The 19,532-nt window shown below is 42.2% G+C and overlaps 1 protein-coding gene and 1 long non-coding RNA gene across 4 annotated transcripts; one reads left to right on the top strand and one right to left on the bottom strand.

The window, feature by feature from the left end:
* Positions 1-293: 293 nt before the first annotated feature.
* On the bottom strand, positions 294-12,357 carry LOC107308222. 2 transcript variants are annotated; one of them, XR_001552692.2, is made up of 3 exons: positions 12,270-12,357; positions 6,966-7,117; positions 294-2,797 (listed from the first exon to the last, which is right to left on the bottom strand). It is a non-coding gene; the product is annotated as an uncharacterized LOC107308222 (long non-coding RNA). The 2 variants fall into 2 exon arrangements; XR_001552691.2 differs by lacking the exon at positions 294-2,797 and adding an exon at positions 3,193-4,936.
* A 202-nt stretch (positions 12,358-12,559) lies between these two features.
* Positions 12,560-18,010, top strand: CCNA1 (cyclin A1). 2 transcript variants are annotated; one of them, XM_015851960.2, is made up of 9 exons: positions 12,560-12,743; positions 12,842-12,981; positions 13,736-13,979; positions 14,200-14,324; positions 14,603-14,826; positions 15,587-15,791; positions 16,582-16,695; positions 17,276-17,409; positions 17,747-18,010. In XM_015851960.2, exons 2-9 carry the CDS (start codon positions 12,859-12,861, stop codon positions 17,796-17,798), a joined length of 1,221 nt encoding a protein of 406 aa, XP_015707446.1. In that variant the 5' UTR covers positions 12,560-12,743; positions 12,842-12,858; the 3' UTR covers positions 17,799-18,010. The 2 variants fall into 2 exon arrangements, with proteins under 2 accessions (XP_015707446.1, XP_015707445.1); XM_015851959.2 differs by having other exon boundaries at positions 12,560-12,763.
* Positions 18,011-19,532: the final 1,522 nt, after the last annotated feature.

Raw genomic sequence — 19,532 nt, 5'->3', positions numbered from 1 at the left:
TTCTTCTCAAAGCCATTGCCAAAGGTAGGAAAAATTCTTTTTCCTTAAGTAAGTTTAGTGCAGCTTATTTTTCTTACTATGATCTTTTTTTGCAGTGATTTTCTTCTACAGAAAAGGCTGTACAAGGTACATACATGATGGTATTGCTGCAATGTCAACTAAAGCAAGTTGCAAGGAGTAGGAACAACAACCAAGAGGCAAGAAAGAGGGAAGAAGATAAAAAGTCTTTCCAAGAGGCCTTCCCTCCTCTTTCACCAATGAAACAGCAGTTGTGCAGTCTAGGAACTGTGCAAGGCAAAACCTTGTGAGGTGATGTTCTCATTAACAGGAACAAGAGTCTCCTGGGAACATCTCAGCTTTCAAGACACTCAACTTTGATTTCCTCTCAAGAGGATACTGGAGAGCACCCAAGGAAGTTCGGCATGTAATCACACAGCTGGCACTTATTGGAGGTGTAGAGTCACCGTCCCTGGAGGTGTTCAAGAACCGTAGAGATGTGGCACAGAAGGATGTGGTTAGTGGGTGTGGTGGGGATGGGCTGGTGATTGGAGTATATGATCTTAGTGGTGTTTTTCTACCTCAGTCATACTCTGATCCTACACGAGGCAGCATCACTGAAACGAGTTCTTTGCTGCTTTGAGTGTTAGCTCACCTGCAGCTCTGTAGTATTGCTACTACAGGCACTGCAGGGCAAATCAGCTAGAAGGTATGAATGCACTAATAAAGAATAATTTTTAGTGCTTATTGGACAGGTCTGTGCTGAACTTCAGTAAAAAGTTGCTGCAGGTGGCCATAGGGGCTATCGATTTTGAACGTGGATGTATGTGTTTGATTTCTCACTGCCCTGGATTTTGGATAATCACATGCAAATGAAAACGCAAATTATATATATACATATATGTATATATATATAAAGCTGGAAGCATGTGTCAAATCAGACTGGTAGTTTTGGGCAGTTGTCAGTGACTACATGGCTGAAGAATCAGACCCTTCTGTGAAGGCACTGAGCAGAGACCAGGCTCCAAAGGCTCCCTGGTGCAGTCAGAGATAGGAATAACTTTGCTGCCATTCAATACATGTTAGTGCGTTCATTCTATATTGTAGTTACTGTGGTGGGTTCCAAATGTGTTATTTTAGCAGTCTTTTTTTTTTTTTTTTTTTGTTACTGAGACTCAACAGATCATGCACAAAACCGAATTGTGACTTGGCAGTCACAACATTAGTCTGCTGCACATTGAAACAGACTGTTGAAAGAGAATTCTTTAACAGCAAAAATCCAGCACCTGGCAAGCAGAATGTTTTGTCAGGAGATTGGTTTATTTCAGTTGACAGTTTTATTAAAGTTTAATCACCTTCTCAATGCTCGCATTGTCTGATACTCTCTGTTCCTATTGCCTGAATCAGGGATTTTTAGAAGGATGAATACTTATTTTTCTGATTTTCAAACACAGTGCATTTCTGCTGTCTTTCATTATTAACAGTAAATCAAAGAAAGAAATTGGTGAGATAAAATGAGGCAATAAAGCAAAATTAAAGTGCTGTCAACTCTAGACTTGTCAGGAATTTAATGAGCTTTGCAATAATGGGCGCTGATTACAGGCAGTATTTCACAGTTCCATTTATCGCTCAACAAAATGATACACTTCTAGGAGACAACTGAAACTGGTCTGATATGAGGGAGGTGCTTACTGACAGGACAGATAGCTGCTGCAGGCAGGTGCCTTTCCCACTGTGCTCCAATTAAAGGCTGTGTGAGTTGTACGAGGTTAAAGCCCTCTCATTCACAGGAAAAGCTTCAACAGTAGTTAACTGAACACCGGTTTCTCTGCTAGCCATTCCTATGGTTTTATGCAGATCCCTGGATCCTCCCATTTCTCATGAAGGTCAAAGATTCTCCCGTGCTGAAGGAATGCAGCACCGCGTGGTAAGGGTCGGTAGCCATATGTTTAGTAGGATAAGGTTGCTGTGTATCCCTTGCCCCACTGAGCAGACACCCTTTGGCAGCCAGCTGGCCTGGGGACAGCCTTCAGGGCAAACACTTTTTGAAGTTCAAATTTCTGTCATAGGGATCGTAGTGAAACATTTTAATTGCTCTGTTACTGCCCCACTACCTGGGACACTCACCATTCAGTTGCACTGTGAAAATCATCTAGAATATATGTAGGAACTTAAAGGTGGGTTTTCCAGCTTGGTCTCACTTGTTTACCTTTGCTGTGGGGTTTTTTTCCCAGCCATAAATCCAGTAATTTCTGTGGGTTGCTTTCAATTAGTGGTCATGAAGATGAGAAAATGAGGTCAGTCAGATCTGCTGGATGTCATTCACTGCTTATTTGCACTTGTGTAACTTAACTTAGTTGCCAAGCAGTGAAAACAAGAGAGAAATGAGGATCTATCAGCACAGTGACTCACACCTGGTGGGTGTGTACAAGCTGCATCCTAAGTGTCTTCCTTGGTAGGAAATGCGCTTAGAATCTGGTCCTTTGTGGACACGAAGGAAAGACAGGCTGAATAACTAAGCAAGTGACTTCAACATGGACACAGGTACTTAGAGCTCCTAAAGCTGAAAACCGTTTCAATTGCAGCTGCACCTTTATGCTGTGTGTTATTTTGGGCTGCAGTCATGGAAGAAAACATTGGCTGGCTTTCTTGTTATTAGCAGAGCTTGAGAAGATTATATCAAAGCTAAACAAAAAGGCAGTCTTAGAGCTTAAAGCTATGCCATGTCAATCCAAGTCTTGAAAATTCTTATTCATCCTGGTAGCCTGACTCACACAACCGCTTCCTCTTTATCAGAGCCCTGCCAAAGAGAGAGAAAATCTGTATTACCTAGAGCTGGCTCAGTACAGCTGTAAGATTCAACACATTTGCATTTCTCAAACACAGTCATTTATATGCAGGAAGATTTTAAGTGATACCTGGAACAATAATATGCAGTATTAATTAAATATGTACTCATTACTTTGTTTTAACCAAATTTTGTCACCCACATGCTGTCAAGACATCAGGACATCAAAGCATATGTATCGTAGGCTTGGGAGTATGGACTCCTGGGCACCCTGCTCTGAGTGCCCTGCTTGATCAGAGCCTGGGCCAGATGGACCCACGTCTCTTCCCACCTCTGCCATTACGTGATGCTGTGAATATTATGCAAGGCTACGTCAGACATTCTGTGTAATCTAATATAGGCAGAGGGGGAAAAAAAAACAAATCCAGAGTTAAACACGACCATTATCAACAGTTCATACCTTGAAGTGTACACAGAACTGGACTTGGCATTGACGTGTAAATTACTCATCCCTGAATAGGTTAGGGCATGCCAGATAGCTCTGAGATGTTTTCTGGTATCCTTGTAAATGTCAGCCAAGGCATATAAAGCATCATTTTGCTTTTTTATGCATGCCAAATTGTTTCTGGATTGAGATTTATAGAAATGATTTTCTTTCCCTTGGGTGCTCTCTGGAAAATACTGTTAAGGATGCGCTACTTCTACATACTGCTTCTTTAATAAAGTAAACCCAGTAACTGCTGGAGAAAATAAGAAAACTCCTTTTGTCTCTGGTTATGGCTGGGTAAAGAAGACCCAAATCTTCTGGAATTCATCACAAAATGCAACAGCCTGAAAGCTGTCTGATCAATAAGCAAGGAGTTTCTGGGCTGGCAGTTTCCTTTGGATTATCACAGTCCACAGACATTATCTTTCATGTTCCTCTTATTTCCCAGGTAGGAGATCCAACCAACACACACACACAACCCAAGACACCTTCAGCCCAGCATCACCTGCATCACCCCATGATGCACTTTGGGACTGAGAGAGCATTTGAACCAACCACAAGCCACGTGTCAGTGGCAATGTTCCTTGGTAACCCCCACTTCTGAAAACACTGTTATTCAGGGCATGTTTCCCTTATGTCAGTTGCTTCAGTCTGGTTTTATTGACTGGGTAAATAATTCTTGATTACAGTGGCTACAGTTTTCCCTGTGGTTATGTTTGGCAATAAGCTGCTTTCCCTTCTTTAACTGCACTGTTAATTGGGAGATCTATGTTTCCCTTCTTGTCAAAAGCAACCAGACTCCCTGTCGCTGGCATTCCCTTCTCCTTCCTTCTCCCGGGGTGAGGGAACAGAGCTTGTTTGCTTTGCTATGCCTTCGATCCTTCTGTGTGCTTTTAATAAAATCTGTAATTAATACTTTGGGAGGCATTTTATTTTCTTGTGGCAGCACACATCTTGAGTATAGTTTTTAATGACAGTAAACAAAAATGGGGAATACTTAATTGTGCTCCATGCATGACTGGCATTTCTCAAGCTGTTGCAAGAGCCTTGGGTGGCAGTGTATATGTAAAAAAAAATCTTTATTCAAATTGTAACAACCTGACTTCATTAACTAATCAAGCATTACAGGAAAAAAATATATATACTGCTGTCTTTGGCAGTGCTAAAATCCAGTGCTAAATGACACTGGCTGCTTAGGGAAAACAGAGTGAGCCATTAGTGTCCTTCTAGGTTGCAGAAGAAAGCAGCAATAATGTTTGATATGTAAAAATGTTTGAAGAGTATGAAAAACCCTGAAGTGACTCCAGCAGAAACCAAAGAAAAATGAGATAACCTAAGTAGAAATTAAACCAAAACACTGTCCACACATGGGAAACTGATAATGGTATTACTGCTAATTGCAGTGTATACACTACTTATTGCCATCAGATACGGCAAACTGAGAGTTTAGTTTTAGGCTTTGAAAAAACTTAGGCAATAAAATGCTTCTAGTTATAAAATAACCATGAAAGATTGTGCTCATCTTGCATAACTTGCTGAGACAGCAGGGAGCCAGTGGAGGGAGGAAAGTGCCTCCTGACGTTGATGCAGATCCTCAGTGTTAGATCTCAGTTTGAAACGAGCTGTGTCCTTGTCTTGTGAGAGAACATCAATTTCTAATTTACCTTCAAGAGAAGATAAATTTTCAAGTAAAACAAATGTTATTCAGCACACCTAGTCTACAAGAAAATCATCTCTGATGTATATGCTGCTGACATCTACCAAGGCCAGAAATGTGGAATATAATGAAGATGCAGCACTTTCTGTACTCACACAAACTGCACATAAATCGAGTTTTGTATTTTTATGAAAAAATAAAGTGTTGGTCCATGCCTGAGGTGGGCTGTACAACTACATAAACCACAGGTCTTATGGGAAGAATGTCATCCTTACAGCTACTCATATATGATAAATATTGCTTATTTTCAAATTCTTTGAACAGCCTTATGTTTTAAATCCTCAACTGTTTATCCAAAAAAAGGCCATATATTTGAAGCCATTGAATGAAAAACATGTTTATCACAGAATCATAGAATCTCCAAGGTTGGAAAAGACGTCTAAGATCATCTAGTCCGACCATCCACCTTCCACCAACATCTGAAATTATTTTTACAAGTTCTAAAATGAAGTTTTGCTTATTATTTTTTACACGCGGGAAACTAAAATGTGTCTCAGACTCAAATGATGTTACAGGAAGTTTTAATTTCCAGCCGGCTCAGAATTCTGTTTCAATTCCCTCACTTTCTCCAGATTAGGAGTGATTTGTTCATCCACTTCAGATGCAGCAATCAAGGAAAGGCATCTAATGAAAAGAGGAGGATCTCTACCCTTGGGATGTTATGCTTATAATATAAATGAGCTGAAATTCTCCCACAGCCAAAGGAGAGTTTCTTGTGTCACGTAAGTAGGAATGAGAGGAGAACCGGGTATGGAGATAACCAGTAGAATAATTAAATACTAACCAGCCTTTCCAAAACTTCACTACAGGGAGAAGAACCTTTTCTGGGCATTTCCAGCCTGGTGCTGAGAAGCCTCAGTCCTCCTGAAATGTTTGCACATATTAATGATGCTCAGCAGTGACCCAGACTGGATCTAGATTGTCTCCAGTGAATGATACAGAAACAGCCACCAGTACCCAAATCATATATACAAGAGAAAAGGACCACCAGGGAAATTTTTAATGGTCTTAAAGTGTTTTTATGCTTGTCATCCAAAACTGAGATCTGAAACCCTGAGAAGCTTGTGAAAGGATAAAAGCTTTGTACTCTTTTGATACTAGGCAAAAAAACATATGCTAGGCACTGAAAGGAAATCTGAATTCAGTAAGTTAAGCAGTTCTGTAGGTACTATCTCTGATGGTATATACTGGCTTGAGAAAGGATATTTGTTTCCATGTTATCAGTACCACAGTGCTATCCTGTAAGATGGAGATGAGTAGAAACTACTTTTTATCCTCGCTGGCACATGCGTATTTCCAGGCTTGGGCTGTTTTACAGATAAAAACTTCTAAAGTGGCTACATTTCCTTCACCTCTCAGATGGTGGAAGGTATGAGAAGCAAAGATTATGTTCAAGGCAACCTGCAGATCACGTCTCTATCAGAGATCAGGACGTGGTTGGATTCTGGGTGGAAAGTAGGGAACGATGACAGCATGAAGAAACCAGCACCCGGAGGACAGAGGAATGTGGCAGCAAGCGCTTGACTCTCCAAACAAGAAGGGATGAAAAGGTTTGTAGTTCTCTTACTGTATTTTCTGGGGGAAAAAAACAGCTTCCCACACAGGGAACTAACTGGGCAAGTATAAACACACAGGAGAAAGCTTCTGTGGTCATCTTGTCAGGGTTGCTATAGCCCAAATGCAACTCTACAGGAAATGATTGTCAGACAGGAGTAGCACTGATCTTATAGGCCGCAGGGACCATCAAGTCATCTCATTGAGCTTTCTATTTATTTGTGTATCACAGTTTTTTTCCTGTTGCTCCAGTATACAGTCAGGAAATAGATATATCATTCAATGTATGTCTTAAGTAGAGGTATGCTGGACATGTCAAAAGACATCCTGTTACCCTGGGGTTTGCTGGAAGGGTCAATCAACGTCATTGTTACAAACATTTGCTGTAAGTGTCTAAGTGGAATTTGACTGTTTTGAGGTACCTGACATTGGTTCTTTTTATCACAGTGTCTTCTAGATTAAGTGGACCTTTTAGGTTTGGTATCTTCTTCCCTTGGAGTACCGTTCCAATCCCGTCATCTTTCAGTCTTCTGCTTTATCAGATGTTGAGATACTTAAATCTCTTCTTGTAAGGCTTTTAAAAAAAAACAGTAAAACAGCACGTTTATTTTTTTAATAATTTCTGCTATATTATCTTTTTTTTTTCCTGACAATGGTTTGATCTGTTAAAGTCATCTGTCATGTTTTATAAATTATACATCTCACAAGCTCTTGTTCACCACCAGATTCAATCTGGAAATTCCAACTCTGGTTTCAAAGCTCTCTGCCTTCCTAAGACGCAGTCAGAATGCATGTCAGCAAGGCAAAGAGCACAGATAACAATCTGAACAGTTCTGCTCCGATTTTAAAGAAAATGAATTAGACGTGCTGGATTTTCCCCTCCTTTTTAAGCATTAGAGGGGGTAATTAGAAAGGGAAAATAAACGGATTTGCTTTCTATTTAGTAATTGGATTATCCTATTGTTAGTATTTCTTTTATTCATCTTAGGCTTTGAGTATCTCTCCCTCCCACAAGGTCATTTTTTTTCCAGCTACATACTGCATTTTCATGAGAGGTATACACTTGCAGTTACAGGTGCTCTATAAATCATCATTGTGAACCACGGGCATAAATAAACAAGGCTGATAAAAGACCTTTTACTGCCATCAGTTATAAAATGGGTTCCACAGACAAGCTGTGACCTGTGAGATCAGATTGGTATCTAGAGTTTTAATCTCTGTTCTTGACTTCAGGGAAGAAAAATGGCTGTCATTTAACACAGCAAAGCATGCAGTAAGCATTAAGAATGTGTGAACTCAACTCCATTACACAGTAGCTGCTGTGTACCTACAAGAGCAGTGCTGAACCATACATCTTCTACAGACATTTGTTAGCAATGTGCTGCATTTATGAGCAGAAATTAATTATGGACAAAGCAGAATCCAGATAATTGCAATGGGAAAGTTTAATTGCAACGAGCAAGCATCATTAACTAATTTACTTGGATAATCAAGGGCCAACTTATCTTACATTGTGGAGAAACCATACAACATTCTAATTAAAATACCTAAGCTGAAGAAAAAGGCTGGGGAACTTTCCAAGTAATGACGGAGTTTGGCTGCTTCTGTTTCCTCTTTAACTCTCCTGGCCAAAAGGCTAATAATCCTGGTATACAGTTTGTGATGAACCAAGCATTGTTGCAAGCAGCCATATATTTGTATTGTTGTTTAGTCTGAAAAAGGCAAGCCTGCAATGCTCCAGCTCTGTTCCATACACTACAGCCAGTTTGCTTCACAGGTCACTCAAATTCATGCTGATATCTAAGGAATTCATTTTACACTCCTGGAGAATCTTATCACTGACTTCTAGGGGAAACAGGCATCAGGGACACAAAACCACCAGGCAATGGCTCTCATAGCCCACTCTCTGTTCGAGCACCAGTACCTCCCTTCACCACCTGCAGGGTAGCATGAAGTATAATACACTGAGGATATGTTCAGGGAACAAACCAGTTCAGGTAAAACCATTGTCAGACTCAAAGCAGAAATTTGTTTTGCAGAGCTAGCTGGAAAACAACTTGTTTTTCATGACTAATTCAGATAAATAGTTGTCATTCTGATTGTTCCTGCAAAAAAAAAACATGCCTTGCTTTTGTTCAGAGATTATTCCTGCCTTCAACAGAGAATAAATGCCTGTAATAGCAAAAAGCGATAAAATTTAAGGAAATATTTGGTATTTGTTTCTTCTTATTACACAACATAATGCCATAGCAATCTACTGTTCTATTAATAATACTACAAAAAAGCCTTCAAATCCTGTGACCACCTTTGCTCTCATCCTTTAGTTTAGCTGCAACAAAGCAATACAACATACATTTTAGCATATGAAAAGTCATAGAAAAGTCACCACCTTATCGACATCCAACACAAAGCTGTGGGCTCAGCCTTTGCCTTCGCAGCACTCTGCATGTTGCTCCCTGCACCTCCCTTTCAGAACAACAAGGATAAAAAACTACTTTCTATAATTACTGCTGCTATATTTTTCTCTCCCATTTTGTTACAGGTAGTTGATCTTCACCGAAATATCACCAATCATGCATACAAAACTCATCTGTTTGAACGCCTACAATCTCTGTTTGATTTACTAACAAGAGCACAAAAAAAGCGATAGCAGCAAATTATAAATAACTGCTCTTTTAATGTCCAGATGCTGCAACTTGTCTGTACCCTGAGAAACAGAGCTAAAAAGGCAGCCTCCATAGGATCAATGAGTCAAAACAGCAACTCTGAAAGTTTTCAATGATCACTGTCTGAGCAGAGATGAACAGCAGCTGCCAGAAATGGCTGAGTAACAGATGCTGTGAATACAGGAGCCATAAGATAGGGGTCTGATAAAGAAAGCACTTGGCATAGAGCAAAGGCATTTTAGCATGCACTTCAGTAAGCTCAGATGGAAAAGCCTATGCATTAGAGTCAGGTACTTATTGAACAGAGAGTTATGAGTGTTCTTCTGTGTTGTTTTGAAATGAAAAGCAGGTTTCAGATATTAAAGCCGTGTGAAGGACATTCATTTAAAACATGCACAGCGCTGAAGTGTGCTGTTTGCTGTTTCGAGGTACAGCAAAGTTTGTAAGGAATACAGTAAAGATGGAAAGGATGTTTGATTTTAAGTTCAGTATTTTCCCTTTATGTTTAACAAAAGTTTAGTTTTATGATTGTTTTGATATCAAAAGACCTCGTAGTCTTGTCCTTCTGGGGTGAATAGTGTGTAAATGCAATGCAATGCTGTTGCATTGTGCCTACACTGCCACAAAGCTATAGGCAGCAGCCCCTGCCTGCTGTGAGGCAGCCCCAAAGCTCTCAATGTTTGAGGCACTGCAGTGCAAGGCACTGGGGCTAAGGGAACCTTGTGATTCCAGTAGGAAAGGAATTTGAATTTCATAAGCTATTGCTTCATTTACAGATTATTGGAGGTAATGAAGGAAAGAAAAAGAAAACAGGTAATGTTATGTCCTTCTGGATGCTGGGAACCACAAGTGGTACAGGAAGCATCCACAGCCTCCTTGGGCAACCTGTTCCAGTGCATCACCACCCTCTGTGTGAAAATACCTTCCAGATAAAGGCAAGGCTATACAGTTGGTGCCGTTGCCAGCACCGAGTGGGACCTGCCTACAAGCTCTGGTACCATCAGCTGTTCAGTGGATCTGCAGAGCACATTACCAAAGGACAAGCTGTATGTGCTGCCTTTGCCTGCCCAGAATCACTTCAAGTCAGATACAACAGTCTTCTGCTAAGGATCATTATAGCCCCTAAGGGGAAAATGTGCACTTGCTCAAGGCTTTAGATTTTCCTTCCCTGTGGTATATATAGTTCAGCTGCTCTTTGATGGCAGTTTGGTAGCTTCCACCTCTCTCTGTGCTTGCAATCAGACACAATACAAGGTGTCCAAGTATAATTTTTGGAAGGCGTCTTTATCATGCAGCATGAGGATGAGAGGGATTTGCAGACAGGCTGTGCTCCAAGGTCAACTTGCCTAGAGATCATAAAGATATGCAGTGCATCGGGCTGCTCTCAGAACCAGCCAGGCCACTCTCACAGGGTGATTCTGCTCTGTACAGCAAGTGAAGGATGAGTATGTTCACCATCAAGGCAAATCTTGCAGTCTTACCTATCTATGGTGCAGATAACTGAACTGCCTGGTGGTGTACATTTTTTGTCCCTTTTTAATGTGTTAACATATATATGGCAATGTAGGCTGTGTTTGTGACTGCCCACACTGCCAGTTGTAAGTAGTTTTATGTTAAGTTTTTGGGTACACAGAGGTTTTACCCATTAGATTGCAGAACCTGTCCAAAATCAAGGTTCACTGTGAGCTTTTATGAACTTGTATACCGGAGTAGTTTGGATTTAAGTGGTGGTGTCCAGTAAATATTCAGTAGAAGCCCAAATGCTTTATTCTGTACATGTGGAGAGCTGGGGTCTGAAACAAGGCTGAGTCTTGGACTTGTTTTTATTCCTTGGCCAACAACTCCTGAACCTCAGATTCATGTTTTAATTGTTGGCCTTTTTTCTCTGATTCAGCTCAGAAAAACAACAGGAAGGAAGGAGAGGAGAGGAGAGGAGAGGAGAGGAGAGGAGAGGAGAGGAGAGAGAGAAGGAGAGGAGAGGAGAGGGGAAGGAGAAGGAGAGGAGAGGAGAGGAGAGGAGAGGAGAGGAGAGGAGAGGAGAGGAGAGGAGAAAGGTCAATTTAAAAAACATGAGAAATGAGGGAAGGAAAAAAACATAGACTTTAATACAGCTTGGATGACAAGCAGTGTATAAAACAGATTTGGCTTTGCTTGATGGGTCCAAAATCTTTATCTGAGCCCTTCGCTTTAATTATCCCGAGAACTTCTCTCAAAGCAGAGACATTCCTGATGACAATTTCTCTGACTTGATCTTACAGATCAGAAGGGGGAAATCCTACAAACCTCCTGTGCCATCTCTTCTGGAGCATCACAGTTGTGATGCCTAATCTAAACCTCATGGTGTAAAGCCCTTATGCTGCTTGCTCTTGCCATTGCAAATAAAGAGGTTAATTTCTTTTGTACTCTCTATGGACTTTCAGAGGGCTCATGTGCCACTCAAGCTATGTTCCTGCTTGTTCATGGCTGTCTAGCGTAAACATGGAGACTCATGCTCCACTGGAGGTTCCTGTAAAGCTGCTGTTGTCATTTTACATCCTTTTCTTATACTCTAAATGTTTAGTTCTTAGTGATTATTTGTTCACTGAACTCTTATGGGAGCTCAAGGTAACCTCTCTTGATTCCTGACTCTCTCAAGGTAACCTCTCTTGATTCCTGTCTCCTTTTGAGCCTGGTGGCATTCCTCTTATAACTTGGAAACCTGTCAGAGCTCACAAGGAGATGGAGCACATCTGCCCAAGTCCTCTATCAGCACCAGGCAGAAACGACCTGCTTCCTTCGTACCTGGTTGTTCATTATTTAGTGACCTTATTTCGGTCTTACTAGTGGTGACCTCCTCAGTGGGAACCAAAGCCAGAAGACGGAATGCTTCTATGGGCTCAGTGCTGCTCGAATCTAGCCCTCCCCTGGCCGTTTTCTCTGTTGACCTTGTAATCGCGGATCTCTTGTTATTGCCTGCTAGCTCTATCTTGTTTGGTCTTCGTTCCTTCTGCCTGCTCCCACTTCCCACACATCCCCCTTGCTTTCGCTAATCCCTCTAGCTTCCCTTCTCACTACAAACACCTTATCTCTGGGACACCGCGTACAAACTCATCCCGTTATTCATATTCATGCTTTAAAACCGCTCTGCTTTTGCCCGAACGGCTCCTTCATCAGGGTTCGGGGTTCAAAAACCGAGAAACCGCCGCTGGCCGCCACCGGCCGCGGGGCTGAGGCGGCTCCAACCACCGGCCCGAGCGGACCCGGCGCGGGGCGGAGGCGGGCCTGCACTTCCCCGCCCCGCGCCCCGCTCGGCCCGCGTCGGTCCCTGCTGGGTCAGCCCGGCTCTGGTGGAGTCTCCACGGCGACTCGAGACCGCTTGGGTTACCAGGGCGGCGGCACGGGTGGTTGCGGCCCCGGCCTCCAACTGGCCGCGGCCAACAGCCGCCGCCGCGCCCATAGGCCGCCGCCTATATAGGGAGCGGCGGGTGGCAGCAGCGAGCGGCTCTGCGTTGGGAGGGGGTAGCGTAGCTGAATCCATCGCCACGTCCGAGGCAGGTGCGGGGCTCCGTAGGCAGGTACGTTTTGTTAAGTGTTTTTAATTAATTAATTTATTTTTTTAAGTGCTGTTATTTTTTTTTCCTCTCGTCCGGAAGGTGCCGAAGTCGCGGTGATGCGCCGCACGGGGGAGATGAGCCAAGCGGGGCGGAGGGAGCCTCTCCCCGCTGCGCCCCGAGGCGGGCGGACCGTGCTGGGGGTACTGGTGGAGAACGGGCAGCAGCGGCCCAGCGCCCAGGTGAGACCCGGAAAGCCCCAGTGAGCCGTGGGACCGGGGTGGGCTTCGTGGTCGGCCTGGGGAATGCCGTGCCGGCTGCGTTTACTGGGAGTAAGGGGAATTAGCGAGGCTTTCCCAAGCCCTCTCTCTCTGGTCCCTAATTGGGGATGGCTGGTGTGGCAGGGAGAAAGCAGCTGTGCTGGCTTACAGGACATCACCCAGCTGTGTGTGCCTGTGGAATGCTTGGTTTTGGTGGTGTGAAGCCCATAGCTCAGTCAGTAGATGGTCGATGATGGGGAGAATTGTAACCTGAAATCTTATGGATTGTGGTGTTTAAGTTCAGAAGTTCAAAGTTTGCTTTGTAACTGAACTTATTTTGGCCCATAATGTCCTTTGTTAAGCCTGTGATGGTGCCTGAATGCTTCCTTTCATCGCCATGACGTGCTGTAGCACCTTCTCCTTGCTAGAAGTGAATATGGAGCAGACCCTGCACATGCCAGCAGGTTGGAGTCAGGCAGTGTCCTTGCCTTACTCTGTGGGAGTGAGGCTGTGCTCCTGGTTTCTGGCTTGCACTGCCCATCGCCTCCTGTAAGGTCTCTGTTGCAGAAGCAAGCAGTATTTCTTAAGTAACAACTGTAGCTGCTGGCTTTCCCAGCAAACTTGTAATTATTTGTCCGTTAACCAAGGAAAGTGATATACCTTCTCTAAAACAAATGATACTGCTGTTTTCTTCTTGAATTACCTTGCCACAGCCTTATTGTGTACTCTGTTTCAGAATACTGCTATTACCAGACACTTATCTGGCTCTGAGAATGCCTTCCCTCCAGCTGGAAAAGATGAAATATCCAACTGTGTGGTCAGTACTACATCAAAACAGGACTTTGCTATTTACACTGATGAACCAGAAGAGAAAGAAAACTTCAGCTGCCAAGAGGATGAAGAACTGGAGTCAAGCCTGTGTGAACTGGATACTAGTGCAATGACATCCAGCATTCACCTACTGTTGGATCTGAGTACAGGTAACTCCTGTTAATGTTCACATGGTATCACAGGTACTTGCAATGTGGTTATGAATCATGCTGGCAGTGAGCTAGTGAGTAGCCTATCTTCAAATAGTTACCACTTCATGATAACTTTAATTGAGTCAGTGTGATGCGCAACACTTCTATGCTAGAAATGGACAGAGGTAGTGAAGAGACTAATCAACTAAATGCCTTCCTGGCTTCTCTTTCCTGTTAGCATCTCCCATGCTTGTGGACACATCCTTCCGGTCCCGGCCTGAGGATCAGATGGGAGATCCTATAACTCTAATGACTGTGGGAGAGTATGCAGAAGACATTCATCAGTACCTCAGAGAAGCTGAAGTGAGTATATTTTAACAAATGTAAAGCTGTGTAGGATCTTCCTTAAAGGCTGCAATACTGCAAAGCCATATGGCTGTCACACACTAACTCTAGGCTGTCACTGAACAAACAGTTAAAGCCATTACTGGAGCTTAGTTCTTAGAAATCTTCTAGACAGTGATGATGTTTTTCAGGCATTACTCCACATTCTGAAGATGGGATGTGAGTAGATTATTGCAAAATACTAACGCATGTGACTTCAACGGCTGTTCTGTTTCTTAAATTGTCTTTCTAAACAGGTGAAATACAGGCCCAAGCCCTACTACATGAGGAAGCAACCAGATATCACAACAGAAATGCGTGCCATCTTAGTAGACTGGCTGGTGGAAGTAGGGGAAGAATATAAACTTCGAACAGAGACACTGTACTTGGCAGTGAACTACCTGGACAGGTTTCTCTCTTGTATGTCTGTTCTCAGAGGGAAGCTGCAGCTTGTAGGAACAGCGGCAATTCTTCTGGCAGCGTGAGTGTTTATCTCATGAAATCTTAGTGAGATGAACTTATTTTTGGACTTTTAGTTTAATTTGAAGGACTTTAAGCTTGTGGTGGTAGGTAGGTTTTCATGCTGTCCTAAGATGGTGCCCCATCCCTGGAGGCTTTCAAGGTAAGGCTGGATCAGGCCCTGGGCAACCTGTGTTTGTCTCTGCTTATTGCAGGGACTTGAACCAGATGATCTTTAAAGGTTCCTTCTAAGTGTAAGGATTCTAGGGTTCTGTCATTAGCCACTTAACATACTTTAACTCTTGCAAAACTAAGAATTTAATATTCTTTATTAAGGAACTGTAGAGGGAGAACCTTGTAATCATAATACCAGAAGCAAAAACAGTGCTGTATTAAGCCACTAGCCCATAGTAGGTTAAAAGTTGCAATCTGCAATTAAACTTAAACTGCTTTAAATAGGCAGGGTATCCAGCAAAGCCTAAGGGTGCATGGATTTTTGTCTAGAGTGCATGATGTTACTGACATTTTTTCCTTAAGAGTTTTCTTATTCGTCAAGAGTGCTAGTATGAGTGTATGACTATTTAGGCTGATGACTTAGAGAACATCTTTGCCTTCCCACCAATCTGATAATCAAGCCTCTCCTATACTAGGGAAATCTTAAAATAAGACCTCTAAGCCTGTCTTAGAAATGTCATATGCTCACCTTGATGTGGGCCCAGCAGAAAGTTCTGTTACTTTAACTTTTAAGTTCACAAATCTGGCTTTTCTGTTTTTTTTCCCAGGAAATATGAAGAAATCTACCCTCCAGAAGTGGATGAATTTGTGTATATAACAGATGATACATATACAAAGAGGCAGCTGCTAAGAATGGAACACCTGCTTCTCAAGGTTTTGGCTTTTGATCTCACAGTGCCAACCATCAACCAGTTCCTACTTCAGTATATTCACAAGCATGGAGTCTGTTTCAGGACAGAGAATTTTGCAAGGGTATGAATTACCATTCTTTTAAGATAGATTTGTAGGCTGCTACCATCAAAATGCAGGCTTCCGTGCTTCATTATTTCTGGATAAATGCCTGGGAATGCTGAGCTTAGCCTGTGTCTGGTCAACTAGACTATCTTGGCAGCAAGGTCTTAGGAATCCTTTCTTCAAATGAATATGCATGGGAAGCCTGACCTGGACATGATGATTCTTCATGTTGCTGCCCAATGACACAGCATATTCCCACAGAATGCTTGGGGAAACAGTGCTTCAAAATGGTGTGTCACACAAGCTTATAACAAAACCTCTGACTTGCTGCTTAGCTTAAAACATCTGAGATTTGTACAGCACTTATTCAAACAGACGAGATTTGTTTCTTAGGTGCTCATTTAGCCCAGGTCACCAATTAAGTGAGGTTCAACCATGTGAGCAAAATCATCATAGGAAGAGATGATGATGGTGGTGGTGTGTTTTTGTGGGGGCGTTTTGTTAGACAAAACATTGCTGTGATTTTTTTGTAGATAGGTTTAGAAGATTTGATTGGAATTTATGCGAGTCTTGGTTATTTAGGCTTTGACAGATGTGTGATCTTCCTGCTCCTGCTGGATGATGCTGAAAGTCCTGTAAGATCAACAGGACTGGAATACTGCCTACCACTACCTATCAGATATGTAGCTCATGTTTCTTACATAGAACTGAGGACCAACCAATTCAAGTGCTCAGTATATTGGCATAGCTCTACCTGATAGAGCCACTCTATTTGAAAGACTTGTGCTTTTTCTTTTTTTCTGTTAAGTATCTTGCAGAGCTGAGTCTCCTTGAAGCCGATCCTTTTCTGAAGTACCTTCCTTCACAAACTGCTGCAGCAGCCTACTGTCTAGCAAACTATACAGTGAACAAATCATTCTGGGTAAGAATAACTGCATACTGATGTTTAGCTCAATTGTTTTATAACTAGAGACCTGCTGAGAAGTAGGAGTGGCTTCAGATCACGTTACTGTAAAGTCTGAAATGCAAGGATGAGCAGCTTTTTCCAAGCTAATGGCTGTATGTAATTAACAAATGTTAAACTAATCTGAATTATCTTGCCTTCTCCCTGAAATGGAAAGGTCCTTTCTGTTTTCACTTAACATAAGTGTGCACCTTAGGCCTTGTCAGTAGGTAGTCTCAAGTTTCTACCCTAGATAGAATTCAGGGGCTTTTGGGGAGGGGGAGAGAGAGCTGAATGCCACTACACTGAGTGGCAGCTGTAATAGAAATCTTGATAGGCCTGTCAGGTATCTGTGCTTTAGCAGGAAGCAAAATGCAGAAGAAACATAATGAATGCAGTGGACTTAAAGCAGGAGGAAGTTCTTCTCAGACCTGACACCAAGGAAGACTTCCAGTAAATCTGATGGTGGATCTCAAATCTAGAGTGAAAACAGTTCTTGCTTCTATAGAAGCATCTTACCTAAAGTAGAATAACATGTTTTTTTTCCTCCCCTTACCAGCCAGAAACACTTGCTTCATTCACTGGATATTCATTAAGTGAGATTGTGCCTTGCCTGACTGACCTGCATAAGACATGCCTTGATGCTCCGCATTGCCAACTGCAAGCAATTAAGGAGAAATATAAACATCCTAAGTAAGTAACCAAGAAACTAGCATTTCCTCACTTGGGGGTTGTAGGCACAGGATGATTCTGCTTGAGCAACTTGAGTAGTAACTCTTATAGTTCATAAATTCCTTATACTGGACATATTTTGTTGCTGACTTTGAAGCCTTCCTCAGCATCTTGAGGGGAATACTCTTCTGGACAGGAAAGTAGTTGATTCACAGATAGACAAATGTAGTGGATCACGATTCTATTGCAGTATGGCTTGATGGCTTCTTTCCTACTGTGCTTCATCAGAAGGCTCCTTGCAGTACTTTTACATCTGTCACCTAAACTATTAGTTTCATTGGTTGTATTTCTATTCCAGGTACCTGCAGGTATCTCTTCTGGAGCCCCCAGCAGTTCTTCCTCTACGCTAGAGATGGTGGATCCTGGACTTAGGTTTATTTTGTCTCAATGAACAAAGCTGGTCTAACATCTCATAGAGCACTGCTGGTCATGCGTCTGTGATCAGAAGTATTTTTAGCTAGTATTTTTTAATTAGATGTCTTTTTAAAAAAGTATATTAGAACATAGCTCTTAATATAATTGACAGCACTTTTAATAAATGTCTTATTACACTTCCTCTGAATCTTTTGATTCCAGTTAATATATGCAGTAATGGTGCGTGGAAAGGTTTACTTACAAAATCACTGAGATGGGCCTTTAATAGAGCTGGAATGGGTCAAGTGGTAGGTCCTTCAATCCAATACATTCTACACAGATATGGTTGACTACTTCTTATTCTATGACAAGATGATGTGCCCATGAACAGAAACTACTTTCTGGGATTTGTCTGCGGGTGCCAGAACAAGTGGTCTATGAATACTGACGACTGTTGATGCTCAGCTAAAAATTCAACTCCCATTACGGTGTGGTAACACAGGATTTTCTCTGGGGAGGTGGGTGAAAGGGAAACTGAGGCTTTCTAGAGAAACCATCACTCTTAACAGAAAGGAGCAGGCAAAGGGTAGGAAGCTTTCCTTCCCAGTTCTTAACTATCTTATCCTGAGCTCTGTTATCTGTACAGAGAATTATGTTTTGAAGCAAGGATATGCTGAATGCTTGACATTGACATACAGTTCAACAGTTGAAATACTAGTTAACAAGCCTATTGCTTTATAAAACCTGATCATACCAGTGTCTGTGTCGTGAAGCTGTTAGCTTCAAGTGTTTCACTTTCTTTGATAGGCACACAAACTTTCTCCTGCCTCTTCCATGTGTAGGCTCACCAGTCCTGCTAGGGATGTAGACTATACTGTATGTCCCCAAAATGGGGCAGGGGTAATAACTTGATTTTACTTAAACAAAATAACCTGTAAGGGAGGGGAGCACTCAGTTTTGAGCCTGCCCTGTGCAGTTTTTAGTTTCATTGCAAAGCTTGCTAGTAAAATGCATCTGTGTCACACTGACAGATGTGACCAGGTATCCCTTACTGACATCTCTGGTACGCATGTTATGATTGGAGTTAACACTATCAACCTTTTTGCTGCAATAAATTTCACAGCTTATGGGTGAATGGTCTGAAAGGTGGGCTATCTACTGTGCCCATGCATTCAGGCAACTCCTTTAAAGTAGATGGCTAAGGAAAATGGCCAGAAGCAGCGATGTCTAGCTACAGTGTGGAGTGGAGGGTTCCTTGATTCATTGTTTCATAATGGAAAAATAAGTGTACTGTATAGTCCTTCTAAATCTGCCAGCTATGAGTACTGGCTTTTTTAATGGTGTTTCAGGCTGAATATGAACTGTCCTGAAACCTCATGTTAATAAGCCTTAATTCCCTTATGAGGTACTGTTGCTTACTGAATTGCAAGCGCTATAGAGCTGGGTATTTTGGAAGCACTAATGAATGCCTCAAGTGTGAAATTGTTTTCCTAGTGCTCTAGCAGTTGCAGGTATTCATACAGTCATATCAAGCATAACAATGAGGAAGAGTTTCAGTCTGAGGAATTCTGCTACTACGGTCACATCTGATCTTCGTGGGCCAACAGACTTGGTGCATCTAGAGCAACCGGAGCTGAATTCCCCATCTAACTTAGCTGAACGTTTTACTGCATGGTGTCTTCCTAGAGGCCAAGTTTTCCTTTGGTTTTTCTTTTCAGATTTATGTAAAT

This window comes from Coturnix japonica, chromosome 1, assembly GCF_001577835.2.
Source record: "Coturnix japonica isolate 7356 chromosome 1, Coturnix japonica 2.1, whole genome shotgun sequence".
NCBI lineage: Eukaryota > Metazoa > Chordata > Aves > Galliformes > Phasianidae > Coturnix > Coturnix japonica.
This window is presented reverse-complemented; position numbering and strand designations above follow the sequence as displayed.

Bases quoted from the DNA above. Each gene is read 5' to 3' on its own strand.
- CCNA1 (XM_015851960.2), top strand. From the start codon at position 12,859: ATGCGCCGCACGGGGGAGATGAGCCAAGCGGGGCGGAGGGAGCCTCTC. The intron at 15,792-16,581 runs GTATGAATTACC...TTTTCTGTTAAG, and splicing joins GGACAGAGAATTTTGCAAGG to TATCTTGCAGAGCTGAGTCT. The intron at 17,410-17,746 runs GTAAGTAACCAA...TTTCTATTCCAG, and splicing joins GAGAAATATAAACATCCTAA to GTACCTGCAGGTATCTCTTC.